The following is a 22,298-nucleotide window of genomic DNA, read 5'->3' as shown; positions in this document are numbered from 1 at the left end:
AGATAATAAAACAAAAACACTATAGTAAATACTACAGTTATGTCCACAAATGTATACTACAGTCTGCAAAATCATTACAGTAAATACTACAGTATACTACAATCCGCAAAAACATTACATTAATTACTATAATATATACTAAATTTTTATTTTAGTACAGTATCTATACTGTAGTTAACTGTAAATACTATAGTATACTACAGTAAATATTACAGTAAAGTCTGCTAAAACACTACAGTGAATACTATAGTATTTACACCATACTATTTTTTCATGTGGACTGTTCCAGATAAATCTCGTCCACTGGAGTGTTGCATTGCTCACAAAGCAAAACCACTATATCCCGAGTCCTTTAAAGTCCTTTCTCTGCCTCTCTCCCCACTCACCCCCATTTCCCTCCCTCCCTTCATCCCTCCATCCCTGCGTGCCACCACATACACAATTGGAGATCTGGGTCAACCCTGTCTGTTCTCCCGCTGTTACAGAAGAGTGGAAAGAACGAAAGAAGGGAAAAGAAAAATAGAGAGAAGAAAAAGAAAAGGAGAGAAGGGTGAAGTGAATCAAAAGGACGTTGGGGTGACATCTGGTTGTGCTTCCCGGACGACAACAACAACAACTCAAAGCAGCAGCAGCAGGGACAAAGGCTGCCCTTATTTGACCTTTGAGCTGGGCGACTTGTAAACAGTCACGACACACAGCAGACTTTTCCCCCTCCTTCTGCATGGGGCTAAGGGAAGAAACTATATGTTTTTTTCATTCTTGCCAGCTCTCTCTCTCTCTGGCCTCAAGGCCTACTCTCCCCCCTCCTTCACTCACTCTCTTTCTCTCTCACGCCAAGCTTCCTGCTTTCCTGTCAGGCATATATCAGGCCAGTCAGCTGTGAAGGGTCTGACAAACCTCAGGGCTATTCAGTGGGGCCGGCGCGACGCGATTCATTTAAAAAAAGAGCGATTGAAATAAGCCCTGGCACAGTAGTTGCTGAGTAAGCAGGGGCTGTCTGAGTCTCATCGTTCTGTAAACTCCCCTCGCTCACTACACACACACTGCTACACACATGAATGCACACACACACACACACACACAGACAAGCACATACACATACAGATATACACACACACACTCGCCCTGTGGCTAGCCTGGGTCCCCACCCCCATTCTCTCTCTATTGTCCTCAGCACATGGTGTTGATTTAGTGCTATGTTCGGGGCTGCCATTCATACACTAGTGTGTGTGTGTTTTTCCTTTTCTATTTTCTATTCAATGTTTTGAGAGATAACAAAGGCATGGAGGTTTGTGTTGGGTCACAACTGATGTCACAAGCCTGCAGTGTGGGTTGGGTTTTTTCTGTCTTTTATCAAAGGGGAAGTGTGTGTGTGTGTGTGTGTGTGTGTGCGTGTGCGTGTGCGCATGTGTGTGTGTGTGTGTGTGTGTGCGCGTGTGTGCGTGTGTGCGTGTGTGTGCGTGTGTGTGTGTGTGCGTGTGTGTGCGCGTGCGAGTGCGCCTGCGTGTGCGTGTGCGTATGCATTCGTGTGAGTTTGCTTGCCAGAAATTAACCATGACTGACAGTTGAGTTGATGCAATTAGGGTTATGCGGGTCCATTTCATGCCAAGCCATGGTACATGACATCTATGACTACCCTTTTATACTGTGTAACACGGGCCTCAAAGGTCACAAACCATCAACAACCCCCACTGTATATAAGCCCTCCTTATGACTGCACATATTCTTTTTTTTCAATTCTCATTGATTGGGTGCCCTTTTTTTTTCTGCGAATGAAAAAATAGAATTCTAATAAAATTCACCTATTTTCCTCCTCTTCCCTTTTTCCTAGAAAAAGGAGCTAGCTGCTGATTCAGGTCAAACGGCAGAACCTTCACACACAACAGACCGCTAAACCCATTACAATGTCACAGTGCTCGAAAAGGGGAGGCCTACGCTCGGAGAGAAGAAAATCGAAACTCTCACCCACCCAGTGGCACTGAAATAGCAAAGTGAAGCTCACAACAGGAGCAATATTCTGCAATGCCTTTAGTTTATAAAAACAAAGTCAGCGTGCCTGTCTTGATTGGGAAAGTCAGGCTAGATATATGAGTAGCCAGAGCAGAGTCCGTATTCAACTCGTTGCATCATTTCCCATCTCTAGCTGGGGGGCAGCATATGCTAGCAGAGTTGATAATCTTGCAGGGCCGCTGCCAACTGGGGACCTAGCCAAGGGCCTATGGGCACTTCTAGTGGAGTGGAAATGGTGCAGAACTCGCACAACCCAAAGTGCAGTATCAGGCCTTGCATTGTGTCTTGCTGACTGTCATTACGTGAAGCTACTCGCCAGTGCTTCAACCAAGCGTGCAAACCTAACTGATGACTGTTCTGCAGCCGAATGATGATGATGCTCAAGTGTAGAGAACCTGGAGTTGGATCAGTACATCTTTATTTCCTGAGTTTGGAGTTCTACCTTGCGCCATGTTTTGGGGTGACATTAGATAGACTTTGTAAATACACTGGATGCACAAACACACTCACATGCTTACACACACACCTCATTGAGGTTAGTCTACATTATTTCACAGATAACGTAGGGTTGTCAAGGAAATGGTGAGGCATTGTTGTCGTAACATATTATGTTTGTGTATTTTTTCACGGTGTATCCAGAGTCGGGAATATAGCAGATAGAAATCAGTGTAGGGAAGACCGAGGGCCTTGGTAGGCAGCGGAAGAGCAGGGACGGCCTCTTTCTACTGCCTTTTCCTGGAATTGTTCCCAGTTGTTAAAAACGCAGGGAGCTCTGATAGAACAATCGAGCAGAAAAACAGCTGGCTACTTGCTGTCAAGATGGCAATAGGCGGAAATCCACCAATAAACACTTGGCTTTGTTTCAACTGAGGTCTCCGGTAGGCTATTCAGCTTTAAGGGCCTCGTCCTATTTGCATTTTTTCAAACTTCCATTCACCTCAGCCATGAGGTCATCTGCTATGCTAAGCACAGAAAATAATTCCAAAACAAAAGGTATTTTCCGCACCAAAGTCACATTCAAATTCACCCGTTTTCCAGGTTAGGTATATGTGTATACGAGAACTATAGCAGAAATCGATAGACAGTCCAAGGTCTTAAGCAAATCTTTCAAAGTGACAACAACTGGTTAGATAACTTTAGCGATTGCACTGTTAACCATTGTGAAATTTCCTACTGAGCGTGTTAGATATTTATTTTGGACCATATAGGCCACACCATAGTATTTCTATTTACACATCATAAATACATTGTCTCGTTGAGATAAAATCTTGGCCCTTGGACTGGCGGGCTTAGCATCAATAAGGCAATGTGACTTCGGAAGGCATGTGACCGGTGCACAGCGCCCTTGAAGCCGACATCGCCTAATTGCCCATTGTGACACTCCAAAGGTTCACGGGGTGGCAATAATTGGTGTTTATCTCATGTCAGATCGACCTCGAACTATGGAATCGTCAGGACCTACTAAAGATTACCACACACAAGGGGCTGTGAACTTTGGCTGGTCACTTTGTACAGGGTAGCTGTGCAGGGTAACTCACCAAGGATAACCTTTTTATGTCTAATGTTCATTCCGCACACTCATTGGACTAGTACAACCTAGCTACAGGTTTACCGATTTGTTTGTCACATGGCACTTCGGAATAGTTTATTTTTAGCAGTTCACAGCGAATATCTTTGATCATTTTTCTCCTGACCTGGTCATATGACCCTGGTCAGATTTTTTTTCGAATTTGGCACAGAGAAACTAGAGTCCATGAGCTAATTGGTCAAAAAGAATGGCACCGATTGGCCTATAGGTGGAGCTGTTATAAGTAGTCTCACTTAAACCCTCACATCCGCCGCCCTGTTTGACCTAAAGACTTGAACTTTGTATGTAGGTGTCCCATAAGGCCCATCAGGATAGATTTTGTTTAGCGTGCTTTGCTTTGTTATCCAACTGATCTTGTGTCCTTTCTGTCATCCTGTGAACACCGTTCATTGCTGCTCGCAGCTATATTTTGAAAATATATATTTTTAAAGTATTTTGTATGTTCATTGGATAGATAGAGATAAAGGTGAGATGTAGAAGGGTGCTGAAAGAGCAGTGGGACTGATTCAAACCCATGCTGGCAGTGGTACATTGTACATGTGCTCCAGAGGCAGCGGCTTAGACTGCTAGACCACCCCAGACCAGGAATAGTTTCTATGTGCATGTAGCACATCTTTTTCTAAGTAAGTCCCCCTTCTTGGAATCATCTATGACCTTTAGACTTGTGTTTATCATTGTGATCTTACTACCTGTAACCTCTAATAGTTTACCCTTGGACCTAACATTTGGGTTAATGGCTAACTTTGATGGAGTGAGGTGAACAGGGTCTGACGGATCAGTAATTCCCTTCACCAGCACATTGGGCAATCGTGTGACACAGAAGCAGTCACGGTGGGGCATTATCCATGAGTACTGATTTTGGCATGAAGGTGAAAACAGTGCTTTGTGGTGATGTAATCCAAGATGGGAGTTGGGTGAGCCAGTCAGAGTGCAGTTTGTTTGACAACACCTTATCGTACGTGTTACTGAGATTGCCGCAAAAAGGAGAACAACCCGGAAAATTCTGAACTCGTCAGGCTTATGTACACGTCAACATCAGAGATTTGTTTTTTGTCTTTTTTGTCAATGTAAAAAATATGAAAAGAAAGTAACAATAGATTTCCATCTGGAAAAGTCTTTAGAAAACAATATTACTACACTGCTTCTTGTTTCTAGGAAGAAAACCCTCATTGCTTACTTAGTTAACTATTGATAGACAATTACTTGAGCACGCGTATTTATGTATGCATGTTTTTAATGCATCAACATTATAATGTGTCCCTGAAATTCACTCAGTGTCTTGCAAAAGGTCCCTATTCCCGTAATGAAAAACAATTAAAACATTACCAAAAGAAATCTAGTATATACTGTAAACGTGTGAGTGGGAGGATTCTAATGCATATCAACTGCTATTCTGTCAACCATTAACTGCCTGCCTTGAAAATGACGAATCTCTGTTTGACCTCCAAAGAATGACAAATTCATGTTTGGACTTGGCTCCCCATCCCTTCTAACATAGGAGCTGGTTGGCTTAGCACAAATAGGAATTGGCAGGGAGCTGAAGCCACTCAAAACTCTCTCTCTCACACATAGACACACAGACACACACGCACGGGCTTCCCGCCAAGTTGTTGTCCAATAGTCCGACTGAATATGAAGGAAAGCTGAGTGTGTGTGTGAGTGTCGAACGCACTCTCCTCAACCACAAGGTCATCCAGTCCAGCCCAGCCCCTCGTACCCACACAAACGGCTTTACACCCCGCTTCGGTCTCTCAGGGTCGCCTGAGATGTGATTCCTTTCCAAATCAATTTCCAAAATGGCTGCCCCGGGTGGAGAGAGGATAAGCCGACCTCTCGCTGTGACTGCTTTGCCAAGTCTAGCCGAGTGCAATCGGCTATGCAGTCAGGAGTAGTGTTACTCATACGCTTACTTGCTGAACTCTTACTTGTTGTGAAACTCAAGGCCTTTCTGTAATGATATCATACCAATTACATAATACAAAATAATCATATAGATGATGATGATTTTGTGTATTTGTCAGTGCAGCATGGTCTTTGCTCAGTGCAGGACTTGCTGTTATCAGTCCTCTTGGCCAAACGGACTTCGCTTTTCATCAAAATGTGCGTCACTTATGAGTAAACAAGAGTAGTAAAAAAAAACACGCCACTGTGGTCGGTCCATGCTCCGAGCCCCAGTAGCCCCCCCCCCCCCCCCCCAAACGCTGACCTGCAAAAGTGCTAACCCTCTCCCTGTTGTCTCTCTCTTTCCGCCCACGCGCTAAAACATGCACAAGCGAGCGTTGCTGCAATTAAAGCTGAGTGTGAGTCATGCGTTGCACAATAACGCTGTGCCGCGTAATCGTATAACACCGGTTTATCTGTCTCTCCAAGGGCACCTAGTGTACTCTGCGCCGCCGCCCAGGGCTGTGTTGTGCTCTGTTGTGACAGTGTGACAGAAAGAGATGAAGAACGATACAGAGCTAGAGAGAGACCAGAACAAATAAGAGGAAGAAAAGGGAGAGAAAAATGGCTTTGGTGGGTGTGAGAGTGGGAGAATGGAGTTAGAGAGGTGTAGAGATAGGGAAGAAGGGGGGAGAAGAGGGGTGTCGACAGGTGGGTTGTGGCTGGGGAGACTGGCTAAAGCCACTGATGTTCTCTAGCCCACTCAGCTCGTCTTAGCTCCGAGAATACAGCCTGCCAAGTGGCCTGCCTCACCTCTGGGACATGACACACTAACACACACACAGCTCGCTCACACATATTCAAGGCTTAGACACGCAAACACACGACTCATGCACACACTAACACACAACTCACACACACTAACACACGCTCACGTAAGCCTTGAATGAGTGTGTAAGGCTTACGTTAGTTGTTTGTTAGTGTGTGTGAGTTGCGTGTTCGTGTACGTGAGTTGTGTGTCAGTGTGTGAGCCGTTTGTTGGTGTGTGTCATTCAAGGCAGTCGCGGTGGGGCGTTACGTCTGCAGGTTGTGGCACAGAGCTTTTAGATGTGCTACATACATTCTAGCCCAAGGTGGTTAATGCTGTAGCTGAACCTAAATGCTGTAGAATAGACTATAGGAATGGTCTATTATTAAGCACTTTGCAGAGAACAGTTTGAATGTGCACTGACACTCTCCAGCTATACTATAGTCTAGACCCGAGGCTATGAACCAAGAGCAAATTAATTGGGACTGATGCATTGTTGCTAAGCGACACTGTCACACTATGAAATGTTTGTTTGGAGATCAATGTGCTCTTTGGGCCAAATACCAGCTCGAGCAGCACATACCTAAATCCAACATTTCTGTAAACTATGCATTACTGTTATAGAGAGATTTGTGCAAATATCCAACACATATCTCAAGCAAGTATTCGGCCCTCATGTCTATAAAACGGGTTGTATTCTCTATGAACAAATCAGAAGCAAACAGACCGAAACGGTGAAGGACTTGCTACGGTGTTCACAAATAAATACGACCACGGACAATTACCATTTGTAAGTCAGGACACAGGGTTGTTGAAAGGTTTAGGTGGTGGCTCAAAATAGGGACGGAAAGAGCAATGGGAACAACGCTATAAAACAGATTACAGGAGGAAGAAGGAACATACAATAACACAGGTATAAAGATAATATGTAAATTCTTCACAGAGAGGGAGAAAGAGAGAGAGGGAAAGAGAATGTAAAACGGCTATTGTTTTCATCCCAGCTGATTCTGTTGGACAGAGTAGAATTCCCCCTATTCATGCGGAAGGCCTTGTGTTCCCATGTCTGGTGTATGTCCAAAATCACACCCTGGGAAATTGGGTGTCATTTGGGATGCAGTCCTGGTTTTCGTTGTTCACCACGCCCTCACATCTGGTGTGAACGAGACTAGCTCAGATAAATGACTAGTAAAGGGGGCGGAGAGTTTTAGAGCGGCGATGACCGCATGGCGAGGCCTCGTGAGGAATATAGCGGCCGAGGCCGGATGACAAAAACAGAGGGGAAGCTGGAAAATGTCTGAAAATGTTGCGCAGATGACGGTTTGATTCATGCGCTAGATGTCGGAAAACCGTTTCCTTGACACAAGGACTTGCGAGGAGGGACTGTTGTTTATTTGAGGATTCTCTCATCCAGACCAGGCAGAAATAAAGTGACGTGCACATATGGGGTCTGCTAGCAATGAATCTATTACCGATATATAAGTAGCGGAGGTCGCATGTTAGCTCCCTGAGTAAGCTTAGTGACCTAACACAGTCTAGCAGAGAATCTATTACCATTTAGAATAAATATGTAGCGTAGATGGTTCTCTGAAGTGCACTTGCAAGACGAGTAACATCATCTTAGATGTGAAGACTTGTGTTACCTCCCCGAGCAAGGTTTTAGCTTAGTGGGCTAACACGGTCTTCTGTTGGGCAGACAACCTGTTTTTTTAAACCTGCTAGTATACTCTAGGATACTGGACCCTCTTGCTGCTCAACTCTCAACTTGCTAGTTGGTTAAAAAGGTCAATGTGACACAGTTGGTCACATGATCAACATGTTGCATCACATGGGCCGACCATTCCTTAATCATCACGTTGTGTCATTTCTGAGTGGGTGGGCCAATGGCCAGCCCAGCACCATCCCCTAGAATCTGCCTTGTGTGAATCCTCTGTGAGACACTCGGGAAAAAGCTTGAGTGTCAGGAATAAAGACATCTTCATCTCCTGTCATCCACTTTAACCTGATACTTCAGACTTAAAGTTTTGCCTCATTATCTTTTCAAAAACTCCCCTTTAATGCGCTTGCTCCCTTGGAGTGGCCTGAAAACTCTGTCTGTCTGGACATTACATAAGCTGTCATTATTTGCAGTTTCTTGCTTCGGGGCCTAGTTACATCATGGTGAACTTTGCCGTGCTGTTATTTTTGGCAGCCCTGTGTTGCGTACCTGAATGGAGAATAGCTGGCTTAGCACCCTGGCGAACTAACTGGCGAAGAGGGAAAAACAGGGAAAACAGGAACAAAAATGTTTTCTCCCGTAACAGCCCAGACCATAAAAGAATCCCATGAAATTTAAGCGGCACTTCGTTGATGAGTTTACCATTCTCGCCCCGAAGATGCATGTGGATATCGGAAAGAGTGAATCGAGGGGAAACTTGCAGAGCGTGGCAGAAAATACCCCAAGATGCAGAGTTGCATCACAGTAGGGATAGCCTATAAGTATTTTGCAGATACTGCTACTCAAAGATAATCAAAACTCAATGGTATTTTGCACCAATGCACAAACATGGTGTGTTTTGGGTTTTGCTCGCCTTTCTCCATCAGAGGAAATATTTAATGGGCTAATATTCATTTTGTTTTAGTTGAGGTGTGGAACTGTCGAGATGAGGAATGTTGGCTAGCATAATCTTTGGATCTTCTTTTTCACATAAATGAAAGCCTTATTTTTGCTGGTGTCCACTAGTGTAGCTTCTCAGTTTGCATGTCATATGATTTTACTCTTCTATCCTCTTAGGAATTTGCGTCCTCAACTGCTTTGCGATTTTGCTCTCTCCATATTTTCCCATACTGGAGAAATTGCGGGGTAGATTCCAGCAATTTCCCCACACGCTTGAGAAGAGTGTGTGATCATAGGCTCGGTTGTCTGCTATTTTTCAAAATGTCCCCTTACAGTATGTTACTGAATACAGACAATTTTTTTCATTAAATGCCCCCATCCCCTGTTCCTTCTCTCACCCATCCTGCTTAACTGCTAGTCCTCACACACCCCTTTCTCCGCCCATCCTCCCTCACCCCTTTCTCCGCCCATCCTCCCCCAACTCCCTCCCCCTCAGTGTGGCGGCTTTGCAGATGTGGCACATCTGGCTCCAGGAGTGACTCATTATTATTCGCTCTGATGTTCCACTCCTCTCTCTTTCTCTCCTGCTGCCATGGCAACTGATGAATGTTTGGCAGGAAGCCCTAGTCGGAGGATTCAGGGATGAATAAGAGCCTAGCGATGGGTGTGTGTGTGTGTATGTGTGTATGAGTGTCATAGAGAGAGTGGGAGGGATGGAAAAAGAGAGGGAGAGAGGGAGGGTATAGAGAAAAAAGGGAGGGAGGGAGGGAGAAGGGAGTAAGCTCTCAGTAGTTTGGCTTCGATCCAGGGCAACCATAATGCCTGGCTGAAATGAGGCCCTTGGCAGAACACCAGGTCTCCGAGAACAAAGATGTGTGCTTCTAACGCCGGCGACAGGGCCCCGCTTGGCAGCCCCTGCGTTTACCCAGCAGCCTTTGCCTTGGCAGCCCGCCACCCTTTCCCTCCAGGCCTGCAAAGAGGATTAGGGTGGAGGGAGCGAGGGAGAGAGAGCGAGAGAAGGGAAAAAGAAAGCCTTGTTTTTCTCTTGTCTCCTCACTTTGCCCCTGTGACATCACCGCCTCTCCTCCGTTTCCAGATGCACACCATCCAAAAGTGTTTTTCCCCTCTCTCTCCAAACGCGCCATTTTATTTGAGTTGGCCTTCCATTTTATAAACGGTGTCGTCAGTCGCTATATTGAGGGTAAGTCTGAGCGCCCAAAATGGCATCCTTCTCAGTAGTATGACTAACTGCACTTGTAAGGACCAGAGGACTAGATCTGCACCAAATGCCTATGCAGTCTCCAAGCATTGCCTTGAATGCAAATGCTGCTTTGTCAAAGTGATGCAAAAACATCACACCCCTTCCTATACAATACAGTGCTCGCGCTGTGACATTACCAGGATATTGCATCACTCCGTACTGCAACGCTGCATCAAAGATCAAAGCACTGCAGTCAACTCCGCTTCTCGAGACTGTCGCCGCTTTAAGAACGCTGCAAAGTCAAGGCTGCAGCATCCCAATTTTTTTTATTTCTTTTCAATCAGCATTTGTTACCTCTGCTTATTGATCTGCCAAAGAAGCATTGTGGACAATCAATAGGGTAGTACATTTCCCTTCGGCTCTGTCCAAGAAGCTATCTCTTTAAGTGGCATATGCCTCAGCCGTTCGCACCATAACAGGCTGTCAGGGTCAGAGAGTGGATTCATTGCAGCAAAGCAGGAAGTGATTTGGCAATTTAGTGTGTGCACACTCAGCGAGCTGTGGGCAGTCGTCTGAAGCGTAGACCACACTATTTATTAATGTCTGTGTGCACACTGTAACCTAGCTTTAAGTGCTATTTAGGGGAGCAGTGAGGAAGGCATTAAATGTGGGATCTTTTTTCTATGTAAGGCATGGGATTAGTTCGTGGCAAGCTCGGATGATTAAGACGAGAGAGAGAAAAAAAAACGTCTGTAAACAGGAAATGCTTCATTACTTAGAATGTCCTGATAGGAGAGTGATCTCCATAGTAACCCTTTCCTTCCTGCACTGACAATAACAACATGAAATTATAATGATGATGATGATTTGGTTTCCCCTCCATTGCGCCACACTTAAAGTCAAATGTTGATGACGATAAACTAAAGTGTGATTTCAGGGAATCGGGAATAAGTCATCTTTAAAAAAAAAAAATCGAATAATGTTTTCGGATGAGTTTACACAGCATGTTGCTTTTGTGTCTGTCAGAACCAACTGTCACTAAGCAAAATAGCCAATAGTGCTAGGTCAGTAACTCCAAGCTTAGACACAACACAATGTCATCGACCCCATTCTAAAATAAGTCCATTAGTCCATTAGGTCTATAACTAGCTAATAGTTTTCAGTTAATAACGTAAGAATTCAGGCCTTGAGGAACACGTTGCAACAACCTCAGCCCACAAGATGAATTCCCCTAAATGGGAGGTTAGGCGCCAAAGTAAGCCTACACTTTCTTGGCAACTACGGAAGACGTCCTCTGACAAAAATACTACGAATTTAATTTAGAATGCATTTCAATTAAATGCACACATTAAATCAAATACCTCGGAAAGGAAATTCCCTTTGGGACCACAAGGCTAATCATTTATAAGCATTGGGAGCCAAACAGCTATTTATTTGGAACTCTGTCAGTTGCTTCCCGACAGAGGCAAAAGTAAAAGGCTATTTGTTTTCTTTTTGCTCTCGAAAGCAACATGCAGCAGCATGCGCTCGATAACTTCAAAGCACATGTGCTGTGTACAGTAATGCTTAATTCACGAAAAGTACTGTTTAAAAATTTAAAGGCTTTAACACATCAAAGAGAAGCCACTACAAAGCCATTTGTTCAATTATTAAACGACTTCCATGCTGTTAATTTGCCTCAGTCGCATACTGGAAGGCTTGCGCATATAACCACCTAGTTACTGAGTCTACAGACAGATCACAGAGGAACAAAAGTCCATTGACTGAGTCACAAGGGGGGGGTTTGCCGAACCGTAAACATTCCTGGTCAAGGGCAAATTGATAAGATGAATAATTTTTTTATCAAACATATCCTCACTCCCTAGCTTTGGCAAGCAAATGCATGGAGTCATGTGGTTCAGATATCGTCTTTATTTGTTTTTGTCATCATTGGATACTTTTGCGAACGGCCAGGAGTCCATCTGAAACAAGCTGGACACAGTGCTACAGTGTGACCTCAAAGTCACCTTCTCCAGACTGCTTTTCCTGGGATTCTTTCCCATTGAGCAAATTTCCTCCCATGTGAAACGGCTAAGCTAAATACACTGACTCCTTTGACCCTCTTCCTCGCCATGAGGCCATGTCTACAAATATCACATCTGACTAACTCCAACCTCCAACCAACTGGGAACCTTTTCAAGGGCCCTTGCCCAAGAGTCATGCAGGCAAGGAATGGCTGACCTGAAAGAACTTCCAAGTAACACTTGACTTTAAGCCAACAGGTATGACGTGATCATAATGCATGGTAGGACTTGTCATATGACACTCTTATTCATGTGTTGCACATTTCATCACAATATTGAATGAATGCTGATGAAGGTTTCGTCTAAAGTACATTACTGTGGCTTGGAAACCCCATGACATTTCAAAAAGGAGGCAAATAATTAGTAAGACAAGCTTTTGTCATCATTGTGATGTTGGCAGATTTACATTAGATACAGTATAAATTTAGCTAGCTAAGATTGAGGAGAGAGCACCGAAATGTTAGCTAGCTAATGTTAGCATTGCTAGCTATTTCCAATGAACAAGTCAACTTGACGACCTCATAATGATGGCAAAGCTGTTTTCTACTAATTATTTGTCTACTTCAGCAATGTCATCGTATTTCCAGGCCACTATAGTGTACATTTGACGAAACAGTCATTAGCCCCCTGTTCAGAAAGACATCATTAACCATCAGTCAGACATTAATATGCTGCGGCATCTGTAAAATGTTGATAACAATGGCAACAATGCGACCGAGTGACAGATGTGCAACCCATGAATAATATCTTAGTATCATATGTCATAATGATCCTCAGTTGTTGCCAAAAATAACACATAAAAAGACATACAGTAAGATATTAGTTAATAATCAAATATTATAAGGGTAGCAATGCACCAGTACCTGTTGGCTTTAAGCGAAATGTTACCCTAATTTCTCTTTAACCACTCTTGCCGTTCTCTTCCTCAGACCATTAAGAAGAATGATTAAAAGTAACAATAGCAGGCTCGTGTCAAGACACTGTGGCAACCTGTGATTGCGTGACATGTAGTCCTCTGTGTTTGTGTGTGAGCCGCTGTTCAAGCTGCCACCAAAGTTGGAGCACCTGGGGATGCTGAGTGATATCAGCGTGCCACATAAGCCACCAGAGTGCCCTCACCCCCCCTCCTTCATCCCTCCCATCCCATCAGCAGATCAGCAGGTCTTAGGGTCTTCCAACCTTCGTGACAAGCCACAATAGATGCTCAAGTGGATTGTTATGCATGTAGGTGAGGGCAAGGGAGGGAGGAAGTGAGGGTATGTGTGTGTGTGTGTGTGTGAGGATAGGGGTGTCTGTGTGAGGATAGGGGTGTGTGTGTATTCTTTGTGTGAATGTGTGTGTGTGTGTGTGTGTGTGTGTGTGTGTGTGTGTGTGTGTGTGTGTGTGTGTGTGTGTGTGTGTGTGTGTGTGTGTGTGTGTGTGTGTGGATGCGTCTGTGACTTTGTGTTTGTGTCTGTGACTGACTTTCTGTATGTGTGTGTAAACTGTAATCACACCGCATAAGGGGATTGTTTTTCTTCACGCTGGCCCAGCTCAAGACAAGGCCACAAGCGTAAGGGATGTTCCCACTCTAATTAACCAGCTTACTAAAGAGTCTTAAGTGAAACAAGAGGGTTACCTTGCTGCTCTGCAGACGTCTTGGCATGGTAGTGGGGAAATGTCGAACTTGATTGGTAGCCATGATGATGAAACCCAATATGGTGTTAGCTTAAGTATGTATTTCGTTAGAGTCTAGATACACACACACACACACACACACGTGTGCATGTGCACACTCGCGTTGTGTGTGTGTGTGTGTGCGTGTGCATGTGTGTGCTCGTATTATTAAATACATACTCAAATGTACAATACACAATGCAAACTACACCACATCCAACCTTTCTGACCTCCAGGTACATTCTTATTTTGGGTCAAAACTTTTCCTTTCTATTTTAATATCTACAGTATCTCTCCCTGCCATCGCTTGGGATTTGCTTATACACCGTTCACAGGGGCACATTGTCCTGGATGCAAATAGCCCACACTGCTATTGCTGCTCAGTGCTCATTTGCCTGTTCTGCCTCAGGCTGCAGAGAAATAGGACACATTGTTCACTGGTGCACCTACAGTAGCCTACGTGTCCCCCTCGCGTCTCTCTCTCTCTTTCTCTCTCCACACAGCTGACTGGGCGAGCGAGACAGGGCATGTCACAGTGCTGCAGCCAAGAGAGCAGGACGAGACAAAATGGGCCACGGTCACATCAAGTCAGCTGTCTGGGCGATGCAGATCCACACCGACTTGATACAGTCATACAGACCATTGAGTAAGAGATGACTGGGTTGCTACTGTTAATGCTGAGTCATTGTCAGTGGTTCACTGTTAGAATGGCTCTCCCCTTGGCCAGCCATCATTCCACAACTAGTTTGTTTACATTCAGGGGCATCATGCACCACAAAAATCTGAGGGGGCATAAGGTACATGAGGATGGCTGGGGTGTGGTCCAGAGAGGGGCTATGACCCCATCTGTAAATTTGATAATTTAGCATTTTTCAAACACCAGAAACAGCTTTTTCCTGCAATCTATAGCCATAATCATTATGCTTAATTTTATGTCCAAACATTTTTTTCTTCTTCTCCATATCGAAGCATACCTCTTGTGCTGTCTGTATCCTCCTGACTGGTGGTTATTTAAAAAATAAAAAAATAAAAAAAATGCTTCTCTGCATCTCTGCTAATCTGGGTAAAACATTTTAAGGAATGTCTTATCCAACATTTAGTTATTGCTTGCTTAACAAACATGCAAGCAGTTATGCCAGCTAAGATAGTTAGACAAGCTAGCTACTCTTACACCGATTGATAGTCTGGAGATTGGGAACCTAGTTGGGATAGCTCAGTGGTGTAAAGTACTTAAGTAAAAATACTTTAAAGTACTACTTAAGTCATTTTTGGGGGTATCTGTACTTTAGTATTTATATTTTTGACAACTTTTACTTCTACTTCACTACATGCCTAATGAAAATAATATACTTTCTACTCCATTCATTTTCCCTGACACCCAAAAGTACTTGTTACATTTTGAATGCTTAAAATTGTCCAATTCACACACTTATCAAGAGAACATCCCTGGTCATCTCTACTGCCTCTGATCTGCTTCATTTGGAAATTATGTCTGAGTGTTGGAGTGTGCCCCTGGCTATGCATACATTTATAAAACAAGAAAATTGTGTCATCTGGTTTGCTTTATATAGGGAATTTGATATGATTTATACTTTTACTTTCAATACTTAAGTATATTTTAGCAATTACATTTACCTTTGATACTTAACTATATTTAAAAACAAATACTTTGACTTTTACTCAAGTAGTATTTTACTGGATGACTTTCACTTGAGTCATTTTCTATTAAGGTATCTTTACTTTTACTCAAGTATGACAATTGGGTACTTTTCCACCACTGGGATAGCTAAAGCCAACTTAAAGAAATTGCTAAGTGGCTAGTAGTATTACAGAGCAGAGGGGGCACCACGGGTCCCGGAGTCCCCAAAATTCTGGGGTCTGTAGTTTTTCCTGATCTGGTAACCAACCTAACCAGCAAAAAATTCTGGCTCTTATATTGTATGATGTGATTAATCTATTGTAAAAAGGTTTAATATGGGCTATGACAGGACCAGAGTTTTCTAATCAGGTCACATGTTGTTGTTTTTTAATCCTGGGAAAATTTCCTGGCCTTGGGGACGATGAAAACCATGTCGAACTGCAGGCAGCAACCTTGTACTTGTTCATATTCATTATATTTTCAAGGGAAGGGAAAGGGGAAATGGTATATCTAGTCAGTTGCACAACTGAATGAATTCAACTGACATTTGTATTAGAACTAGTGGGGTTTCCTATACACCGAGAAAGCAACATGATTGGACAATAAAACTCACAGGGCTGAGCTTGCTTTATGCAGGGATGCATCATGTAGTCCTGTCCTATGTAACTGTAGGCCTAATTAAAAATGTACTCAGTCTATGTTGTGTTTATTATTTCCAGTTAATTTTGGATTGAAAAAGTCTAGGTAGCCTAGTCAGCCCAATTTTGAATATAAACCAAATGTGTTCCCATTCACATTTTCTCACCAACAAATGGGCTATAAATACACAACGTTACATACTTACACACCAGAGGGACAGGGCCCATAGTAGGCTAGACTATGCGGCTGCTGTTGTTGTTAGTAGCCTACAGTTGATCAGACTGAAAAATGGTCTCGTTTCCATGCAATACAGCATGTCAGATCGCAAAATTTTAGGTGTATAGGCTGCTACATTTATGTAAGAGTTTTAGTTTGTGTCTGTCGGGAGTGACGCTTGCTATATAAATACTGGAGGAAAGTGGAGAGCATGCCTTGAACGTTGTGCCCGGCCCGCGTGCAAATGCACGCAGCACTCTGATGTGAAGGACAGAGCAAATGTGAGCAAATCGGTCTTAAAACATACATTTTCACCCCTCTTTCTAACGCTTTACGTCAATATATTTTATTAAATCAAAAGGGGTTAAAAGGTGCTGTGGCAAATGCCGCCTCCCCACACGTTTTCGGCGGCTGTGTTACAGGACAAATCTGAGGCTGCTACCATACATGTTGTAGCTTGTTGCTATACAATGACATAGTTGCCATTTTCCATGTTTAGCCTATTAGAAACAAATAGGTGTATCCAAAAATGAAACTATAAATCACATTTAGGGCGACTGTCTCTTTAAGAAAGAGCATGATTTCTTTCAGAAACCATTTCCTTTCGTATTCTGCTTTAGCTTGCTGTGACTCGCTCGTCTGTGATCTTTGGCAGCGAGCCAGGATGGTTTGTTTTTCCACGGATGGGCGAGGTAAGAAGCGGGTACGTGATTAAAATCCACTTCCTGTTTGGAACGTCATCATATAGTAGGCTACATGCTTGCAAAAAAAAAAAAAAATGCTTTGTATCCGCAGGTCTCCTCGGCGGTATTGCCTCTCACACAACAGCCACCTACGTTACAATGTTGTGGCTAACCCTAACAAAGCAAATGACGGAGAATTCCTCGGTCGGCAATGAGGACATCATTTTTTTTGTCAAACCTTACAGTGCGCTATATAGGCTACACACACAGTTCATGCAATAACAAAAACATTTAGTAGGCCTAAGGCTATTTTGTAGACCTTCCTCACAGTCTAACAAGACCAGACCGGAGTGACATTTAGGCTATGCGAAATGATTATCAAAGTAAATGAACCATCCACACGAATAGCCCCCAGACGTATTAAGAATTGAGGGAGCAGTAATTGACAAAAGTGCAAACGTTGTCTCGGTTTGTGACTTTGATCTGGGGGTTTCCGTGTTCGCCAGTCAGACAGGCTGTGAGTTGTCGAGTTTACTGAATCACGAGGGGTTGATTGGTGTACGTTAGTCATGCTGAACTTTGTCCAATATTTAGACGTCGCTATCAAACGGTGGTTAGGGGCTATATTCTCATGTCGAATTGCAACAACGTTGCAGGTACGCGCCACAGTATGACTGCAACAATGTACCAACTACCTCGTTATGTGATATTGTTGCATAGAATAAGGGGCGCATGTAGGAAGCGATTGACAAAGTAGCCTAAACAGTTAATCGCGGCTATTTGTAAAATGATAAACATTGACGTTAAATTAGAATAGTTGTATTATGAAAACAATTTTGTCTAAACAAGTCCCGAGTGTGCAAAGCTGAACTCGTAAACTATGAATTGGAAAGAGGCTATCCCATTTTAAAAGGACGAAGGAAGGAGTCGAATTGTATGGTTGGGTGAAAGCTATCCGCCTCGTGACGTTGTGCTGGCAGTGTGACTGGAATGAGGATTTGCTAAATAGGGCTCTAGTGCCAGTCCGGGAGAGCATGCATAGCCTACCTACCTAAAGGAGCAAGATAGGTAACGCCACTTGTTGAGTTGCATGCAAAGGCATTATACATTCGTGAGACAATTTAGGAGCCGCAATAATTGTAGATGTTGCTTTGAATTCTTTGGATATCGATTCTCAGTAAGCAGAAGCCTATCATCAACAGTTCTGATACAATTAACCTTGACGTGAAATAAATAATTTTATCAGCAGGGCTCAACTGCGTCCAACCAGTTTATCTTCAGGGCTTGCTGGCAGTTTAACTCATTGCACAAGTGGTAGGGCCTACAGATAAAGAGAGAAAAAGGTGAGCATGCGCTGGAGGGGCTGTCTAAGAATCAAGTAAATAGAATTGGAGCTGCTGGAAGCACTTGTGGTGTGTCGTCGGTGACGTCACCGCCCTACATTGAGCTTGAGCTGTGAGTTGTAGTGCGAGATAGATTGAGGCGCGCCGTAGTAAAGTACACAACTGCAATGAACTTCTCAATGTAACTTGGCTGTTTTAAGGCTGTTTGGCTAGAGGGAAAATACACAATTATTTGCGATTCATTTTTTTTCTACAGAATAAAACGAATCCCAGGGAGGTTTGGAGAATTTGGTATCCACTTTTTCGAAAACTATGTCGTCCGCGGCTGTAGCTGCTTCGAGGAGGCAGTCGTGTTATTTGTGTGATTTGCCCCGCATGCCATGGGCGATGATCTGGGATTTTACCGAACCTGTTTGCAGGGGATGTGTCAACTACGAGGGAGCCGACCGGATTGAGTTTGTAATTGAGACTGCCCGACAGCTGAAGAGGGCTCATGGCTTCCAGGACGGGAGATCTCCGGGGCCAGGCAAACCTCAGCACTCGGGGAAGGAAATTCAGTCCCACAACCATTCGGCTGGAGACCCCGGCTCGCGTCCGCCTCAGCCTCTGGATCGCTATCCCCTCTCTGACCGACCGCCAAGGTTGGGACCGGAGTACCAACCGGGGAGGCAAGTTAACGGCATCCCTGTGCCAAATGGATTTCCTAAACCCGACGACCCGCCGGAGCTGAACCGCCAGAGCCCCAACCCTCGCAGGACTAGCACGGTTCCTCCCAATTTGGTGCCTTTAGTAAACGGAAACATGGGTCCAGTACACGCACTCAATGGTCGGCCCGCTCAAATGGGTATGCCGGGCCCATTGAATGTTCCTGGTCAAGGCGACCACGGCAAGCGCGGGGAGGATATGAAAGACAAGCATAGACCGGATAGCATGTCGGACATGTCGGAGAGCCACAAGCGGGCGGAGGAGTGGATGGGCAAAGGCAAAACAGTGAGGGATTTGATGGCTCTCCACACATTCGACAGCAGGTTCAAGAAAGACCACGCGGCGATGCAGCGCGTTATGGGATATGAGTCAAGTGCAACTTCTTCGAAACCAGGTAGGATTGTGGATTTCTTTTCACACATGAATGCATTCATTTAGAAGACTAAAACAAGGATCTGGCAGTGTTCTTAGTCAGCTACTTTGCCACTGTGTTGACGTGGGTTTTCAGCTGAATGTTTGTTTATGCATGTTTACATTTCCTCTAGTCTGATCCCCAGCAGGCTACCGAATATACCACTTGTTTTTCCTCTGCACGTTTAGTTTTACATATTAAATAACATACATTCCTCTAAGTTTTATTTTCATTAATTTACAGTGCATGCACATTTGCTGCTATGGTGGTTGGAGTGTTTGTTAAACGTTAACTCCTCTTTCCACCCCCCACCCCTTCCTCCTTCTCCAACAGACCGAGGGAAGCACCCGCGGAGCATGAAGAGGAAAGCCTCCCCTGAGCCGGATGGCGACGGCTCCGCCCCCAAGATGAACGGTGGCGAGGGCCAGCCGTGGTTGCCGTCTCCCTCAGAGGTCCTCAAGATGCCCCCGGCCTCCCTGCCAGGCTTCTCTGCCGCTCCACCCTCCACCATCTCCCCTCACAGTCGCACCACCCCACCGGAGGCGGCGACGGCACAGAACGGCCAGTCGCCCATGGCAGCACTCATCCTCGCCGCCGACAATGCCGGCAACACTGGCTCGCCCAAGGATGCCAACCAGGTGCACTCCACCACGGCAGCGGGTCGGCGCAACAGCGGGAGCCCACTGTCCCCGTCCTCTGCAGGCCAGCGGCGGCTGACCCAGAGGGAGGTGGTGGCCACGGCCCACTCGCAGGGCATGGACCCTCACGGGGCGCTGCCGCAGAGCATTCCAGACTCGTCGGTGCCGGGCAGCGTGCCACTGTGCTGCACCCTGTGCCACGAGAGGCTGGAGGACACACACTTTGTCCAGTGCCCATCGGTGCCCTCACACAAGTTCTGCTTCCCTTGCTCTCGGGAGAGTATCAAACAGCAGGGAGCCACGGGAGAGGTGTACTGCCCCAGCGGGGAGAAATGCCCATTGGTGGGCTCCAACGTACCATGGGCCTTCATGCAGGGTGAAATAGCCACCATCTTAGCAGGGGACGTGAAAGTAAAAAAGGAGAGAGACCCTTGATTTTACCAGCATTTTTTTTTTTTAACTACCACAACAACAAACAAAAACCAACATGTACACCATTACAAATGAATATAAATCCTCGTACCATGCATACCATCCAAAAGAAACTGATGGACATGTACATATTGGACACAAGGGAAGTTGTATACTTCGTAAACATGGCTGTATAATTTTTTTTTTGATTCTTTTGTTTTTCAATACATTGTGTTTCTATATATTTTTTTGAAGATAAAGGTATGTACTCATCATAACAGACTACTTTCCTCCTCCCCCTCTTTTTTTCGATGTCCTATCGATGTAATTTTTTTAGTTCTGGTGGCAGTCCCTGTTAAACATAGAATGTGACTAACTAATATGACTCTACGAGCACTTGGCAAACTGAATTGCTTCTAGCTGTACTTGTATGCACTTGTTTAAAAAAAAAAAAACTTGCCAAATACAATTTCTGACCTTGTAATAATAACTAGTGTCTGGTTTGCTTATTTCCCTGCAATCAGTAACGAGTGAAGCCATAGGGAGAGAGAGTAATGTCCCGATTATGAATCACTCATGGGCTGTGATGCAATACCTTTGACAAGAACAAAATGGGACCCAGGGAGGTTTGGGGGGGGGGGGGGGCAAAGCGAGGGAGTAGAGAGGGAGGACAAGAAGTGAGGAGATTTTCAATACAGCAGTAAACATACAGTTGAATATATGCCAGCATAAAAAATTCCTCAGATGGTTTTAATACTCGTGATTGCTTTGCTTACAGCAACTGAGGCCATTGTACATAATGGCCACTAAGTTAGTCAAATCTACTGCATGTCTCCTATTGCTGGTGAAGACAAAAGTATTCTTAGTTTCTCATGCTATAAGTTCAGGTACAGTTAACCCAAAATGACTTAAATGTTCATTTAATCAGTTCACTAAGGTTATTCCACAGCACAGTTTATTGGGGATGTTGATTTCTAGAGTGATTCTGCACAATTGAAACATCCTCTAATATACATTTCTTGGTAAGTCAGTTTTTAATTTGAGCGAGTTGTTTCGTTTCATGTTCGAAGGTAGTTAGGCTAGCAATGGAGCTAAAATATACGGAAGTCATGGAGATCAATAAGATCTGCACAATATTCAGTTAAATCTCTTTCAAATCTATTCTCTTGTCACTTCGCCCCCAGGTGCATTGCCACTGACACATTGCATCCACACCCTAATACAAAGCAAACAGTAAAGATGTGACGTCATGAGTGATTATATCGTGTGACTACTTGTGAGCGCAGTACTTTGATTGGCCGTATTGGCTTTTCCCACAACTCAACGCTGCATGCTTGTCAAGAAGTATGAATGTGATTTATAATTTTGCCTCGGAGAAATAGTTTGAATACAATTCGTTGAGGCTACTGTAGAAGCAAACATGTAGTGTGCACTGTGTGTGAGAGAGGGATTCTTCCATTCGAGCCAGGTAAACCAGTTTTGGAGATAAGCTCTTATTTATCTGCAAGCCGTAGCCAATGCTGACTGCATACATATTTAATTCGGTGATAACCTAGATATCTCCCTAGTAACCCAACAGCATAAACGACAAACAATGCATTATTTGTAGATGCCTATTTTTGTTCATTTCCCCTCTGGATTCATTGTTTATTGGCAACTATCTGAAAATGAATATACAATCATCCCCTCTATAGGCTACAGTGCACACATGAACAAAACACACATGGGCGTTTGACATGATTCGCCATCAGAACACCGTTGAGTCAATGGCTGCATTGTAGTCAAGAATATCATCCTCCACACAAGAGGGCA

The 22,298-nt window shown here is 44.3% G+C and overlaps 1 protein-coding gene across 1 annotated transcript; it reads left to right on the top strand.

Moving 5' to 3' along the window:
• Positions 1-16,912: 16,912 nt before the first annotated feature.
• On the top strand, positions 16,913-20,976 carry LOC139568780 (interferon regulatory factor 2-binding protein 2-B-like). Its single transcript, XM_071390857.1, has 3 exons — positions 16,913-16,986; positions 17,090-19,419; positions 19,771-20,976. Exons 2-3 carry the CDS (start codon positions 18,633-18,635, stop codon positions 20,508-20,510), a joined length of 1,527 nt encoding a protein of 508 aa, XP_071246958.1. The 5' UTR covers positions 16,913-16,986; positions 17,090-18,632; the 3' UTR covers positions 20,511-20,976.
• Positions 20,977-22,298: the final 1,322 nt, after the last annotated feature.

Source organism: Salvelinus alpinus, chromosome 2 (assembly GCF_045679555.1).
Source record: "Salvelinus alpinus chromosome 2, SLU_Salpinus.1, whole genome shotgun sequence".
Lineage (NCBI taxonomy): Eukaryota > Metazoa > Chordata > Actinopteri > Salmoniformes > Salmonidae > Salvelinus > Salvelinus alpinus.
Note: the sequence above shows the minus strand (reverse complement) of the source record. Positions and strands in the feature narration are given on the sequence as shown.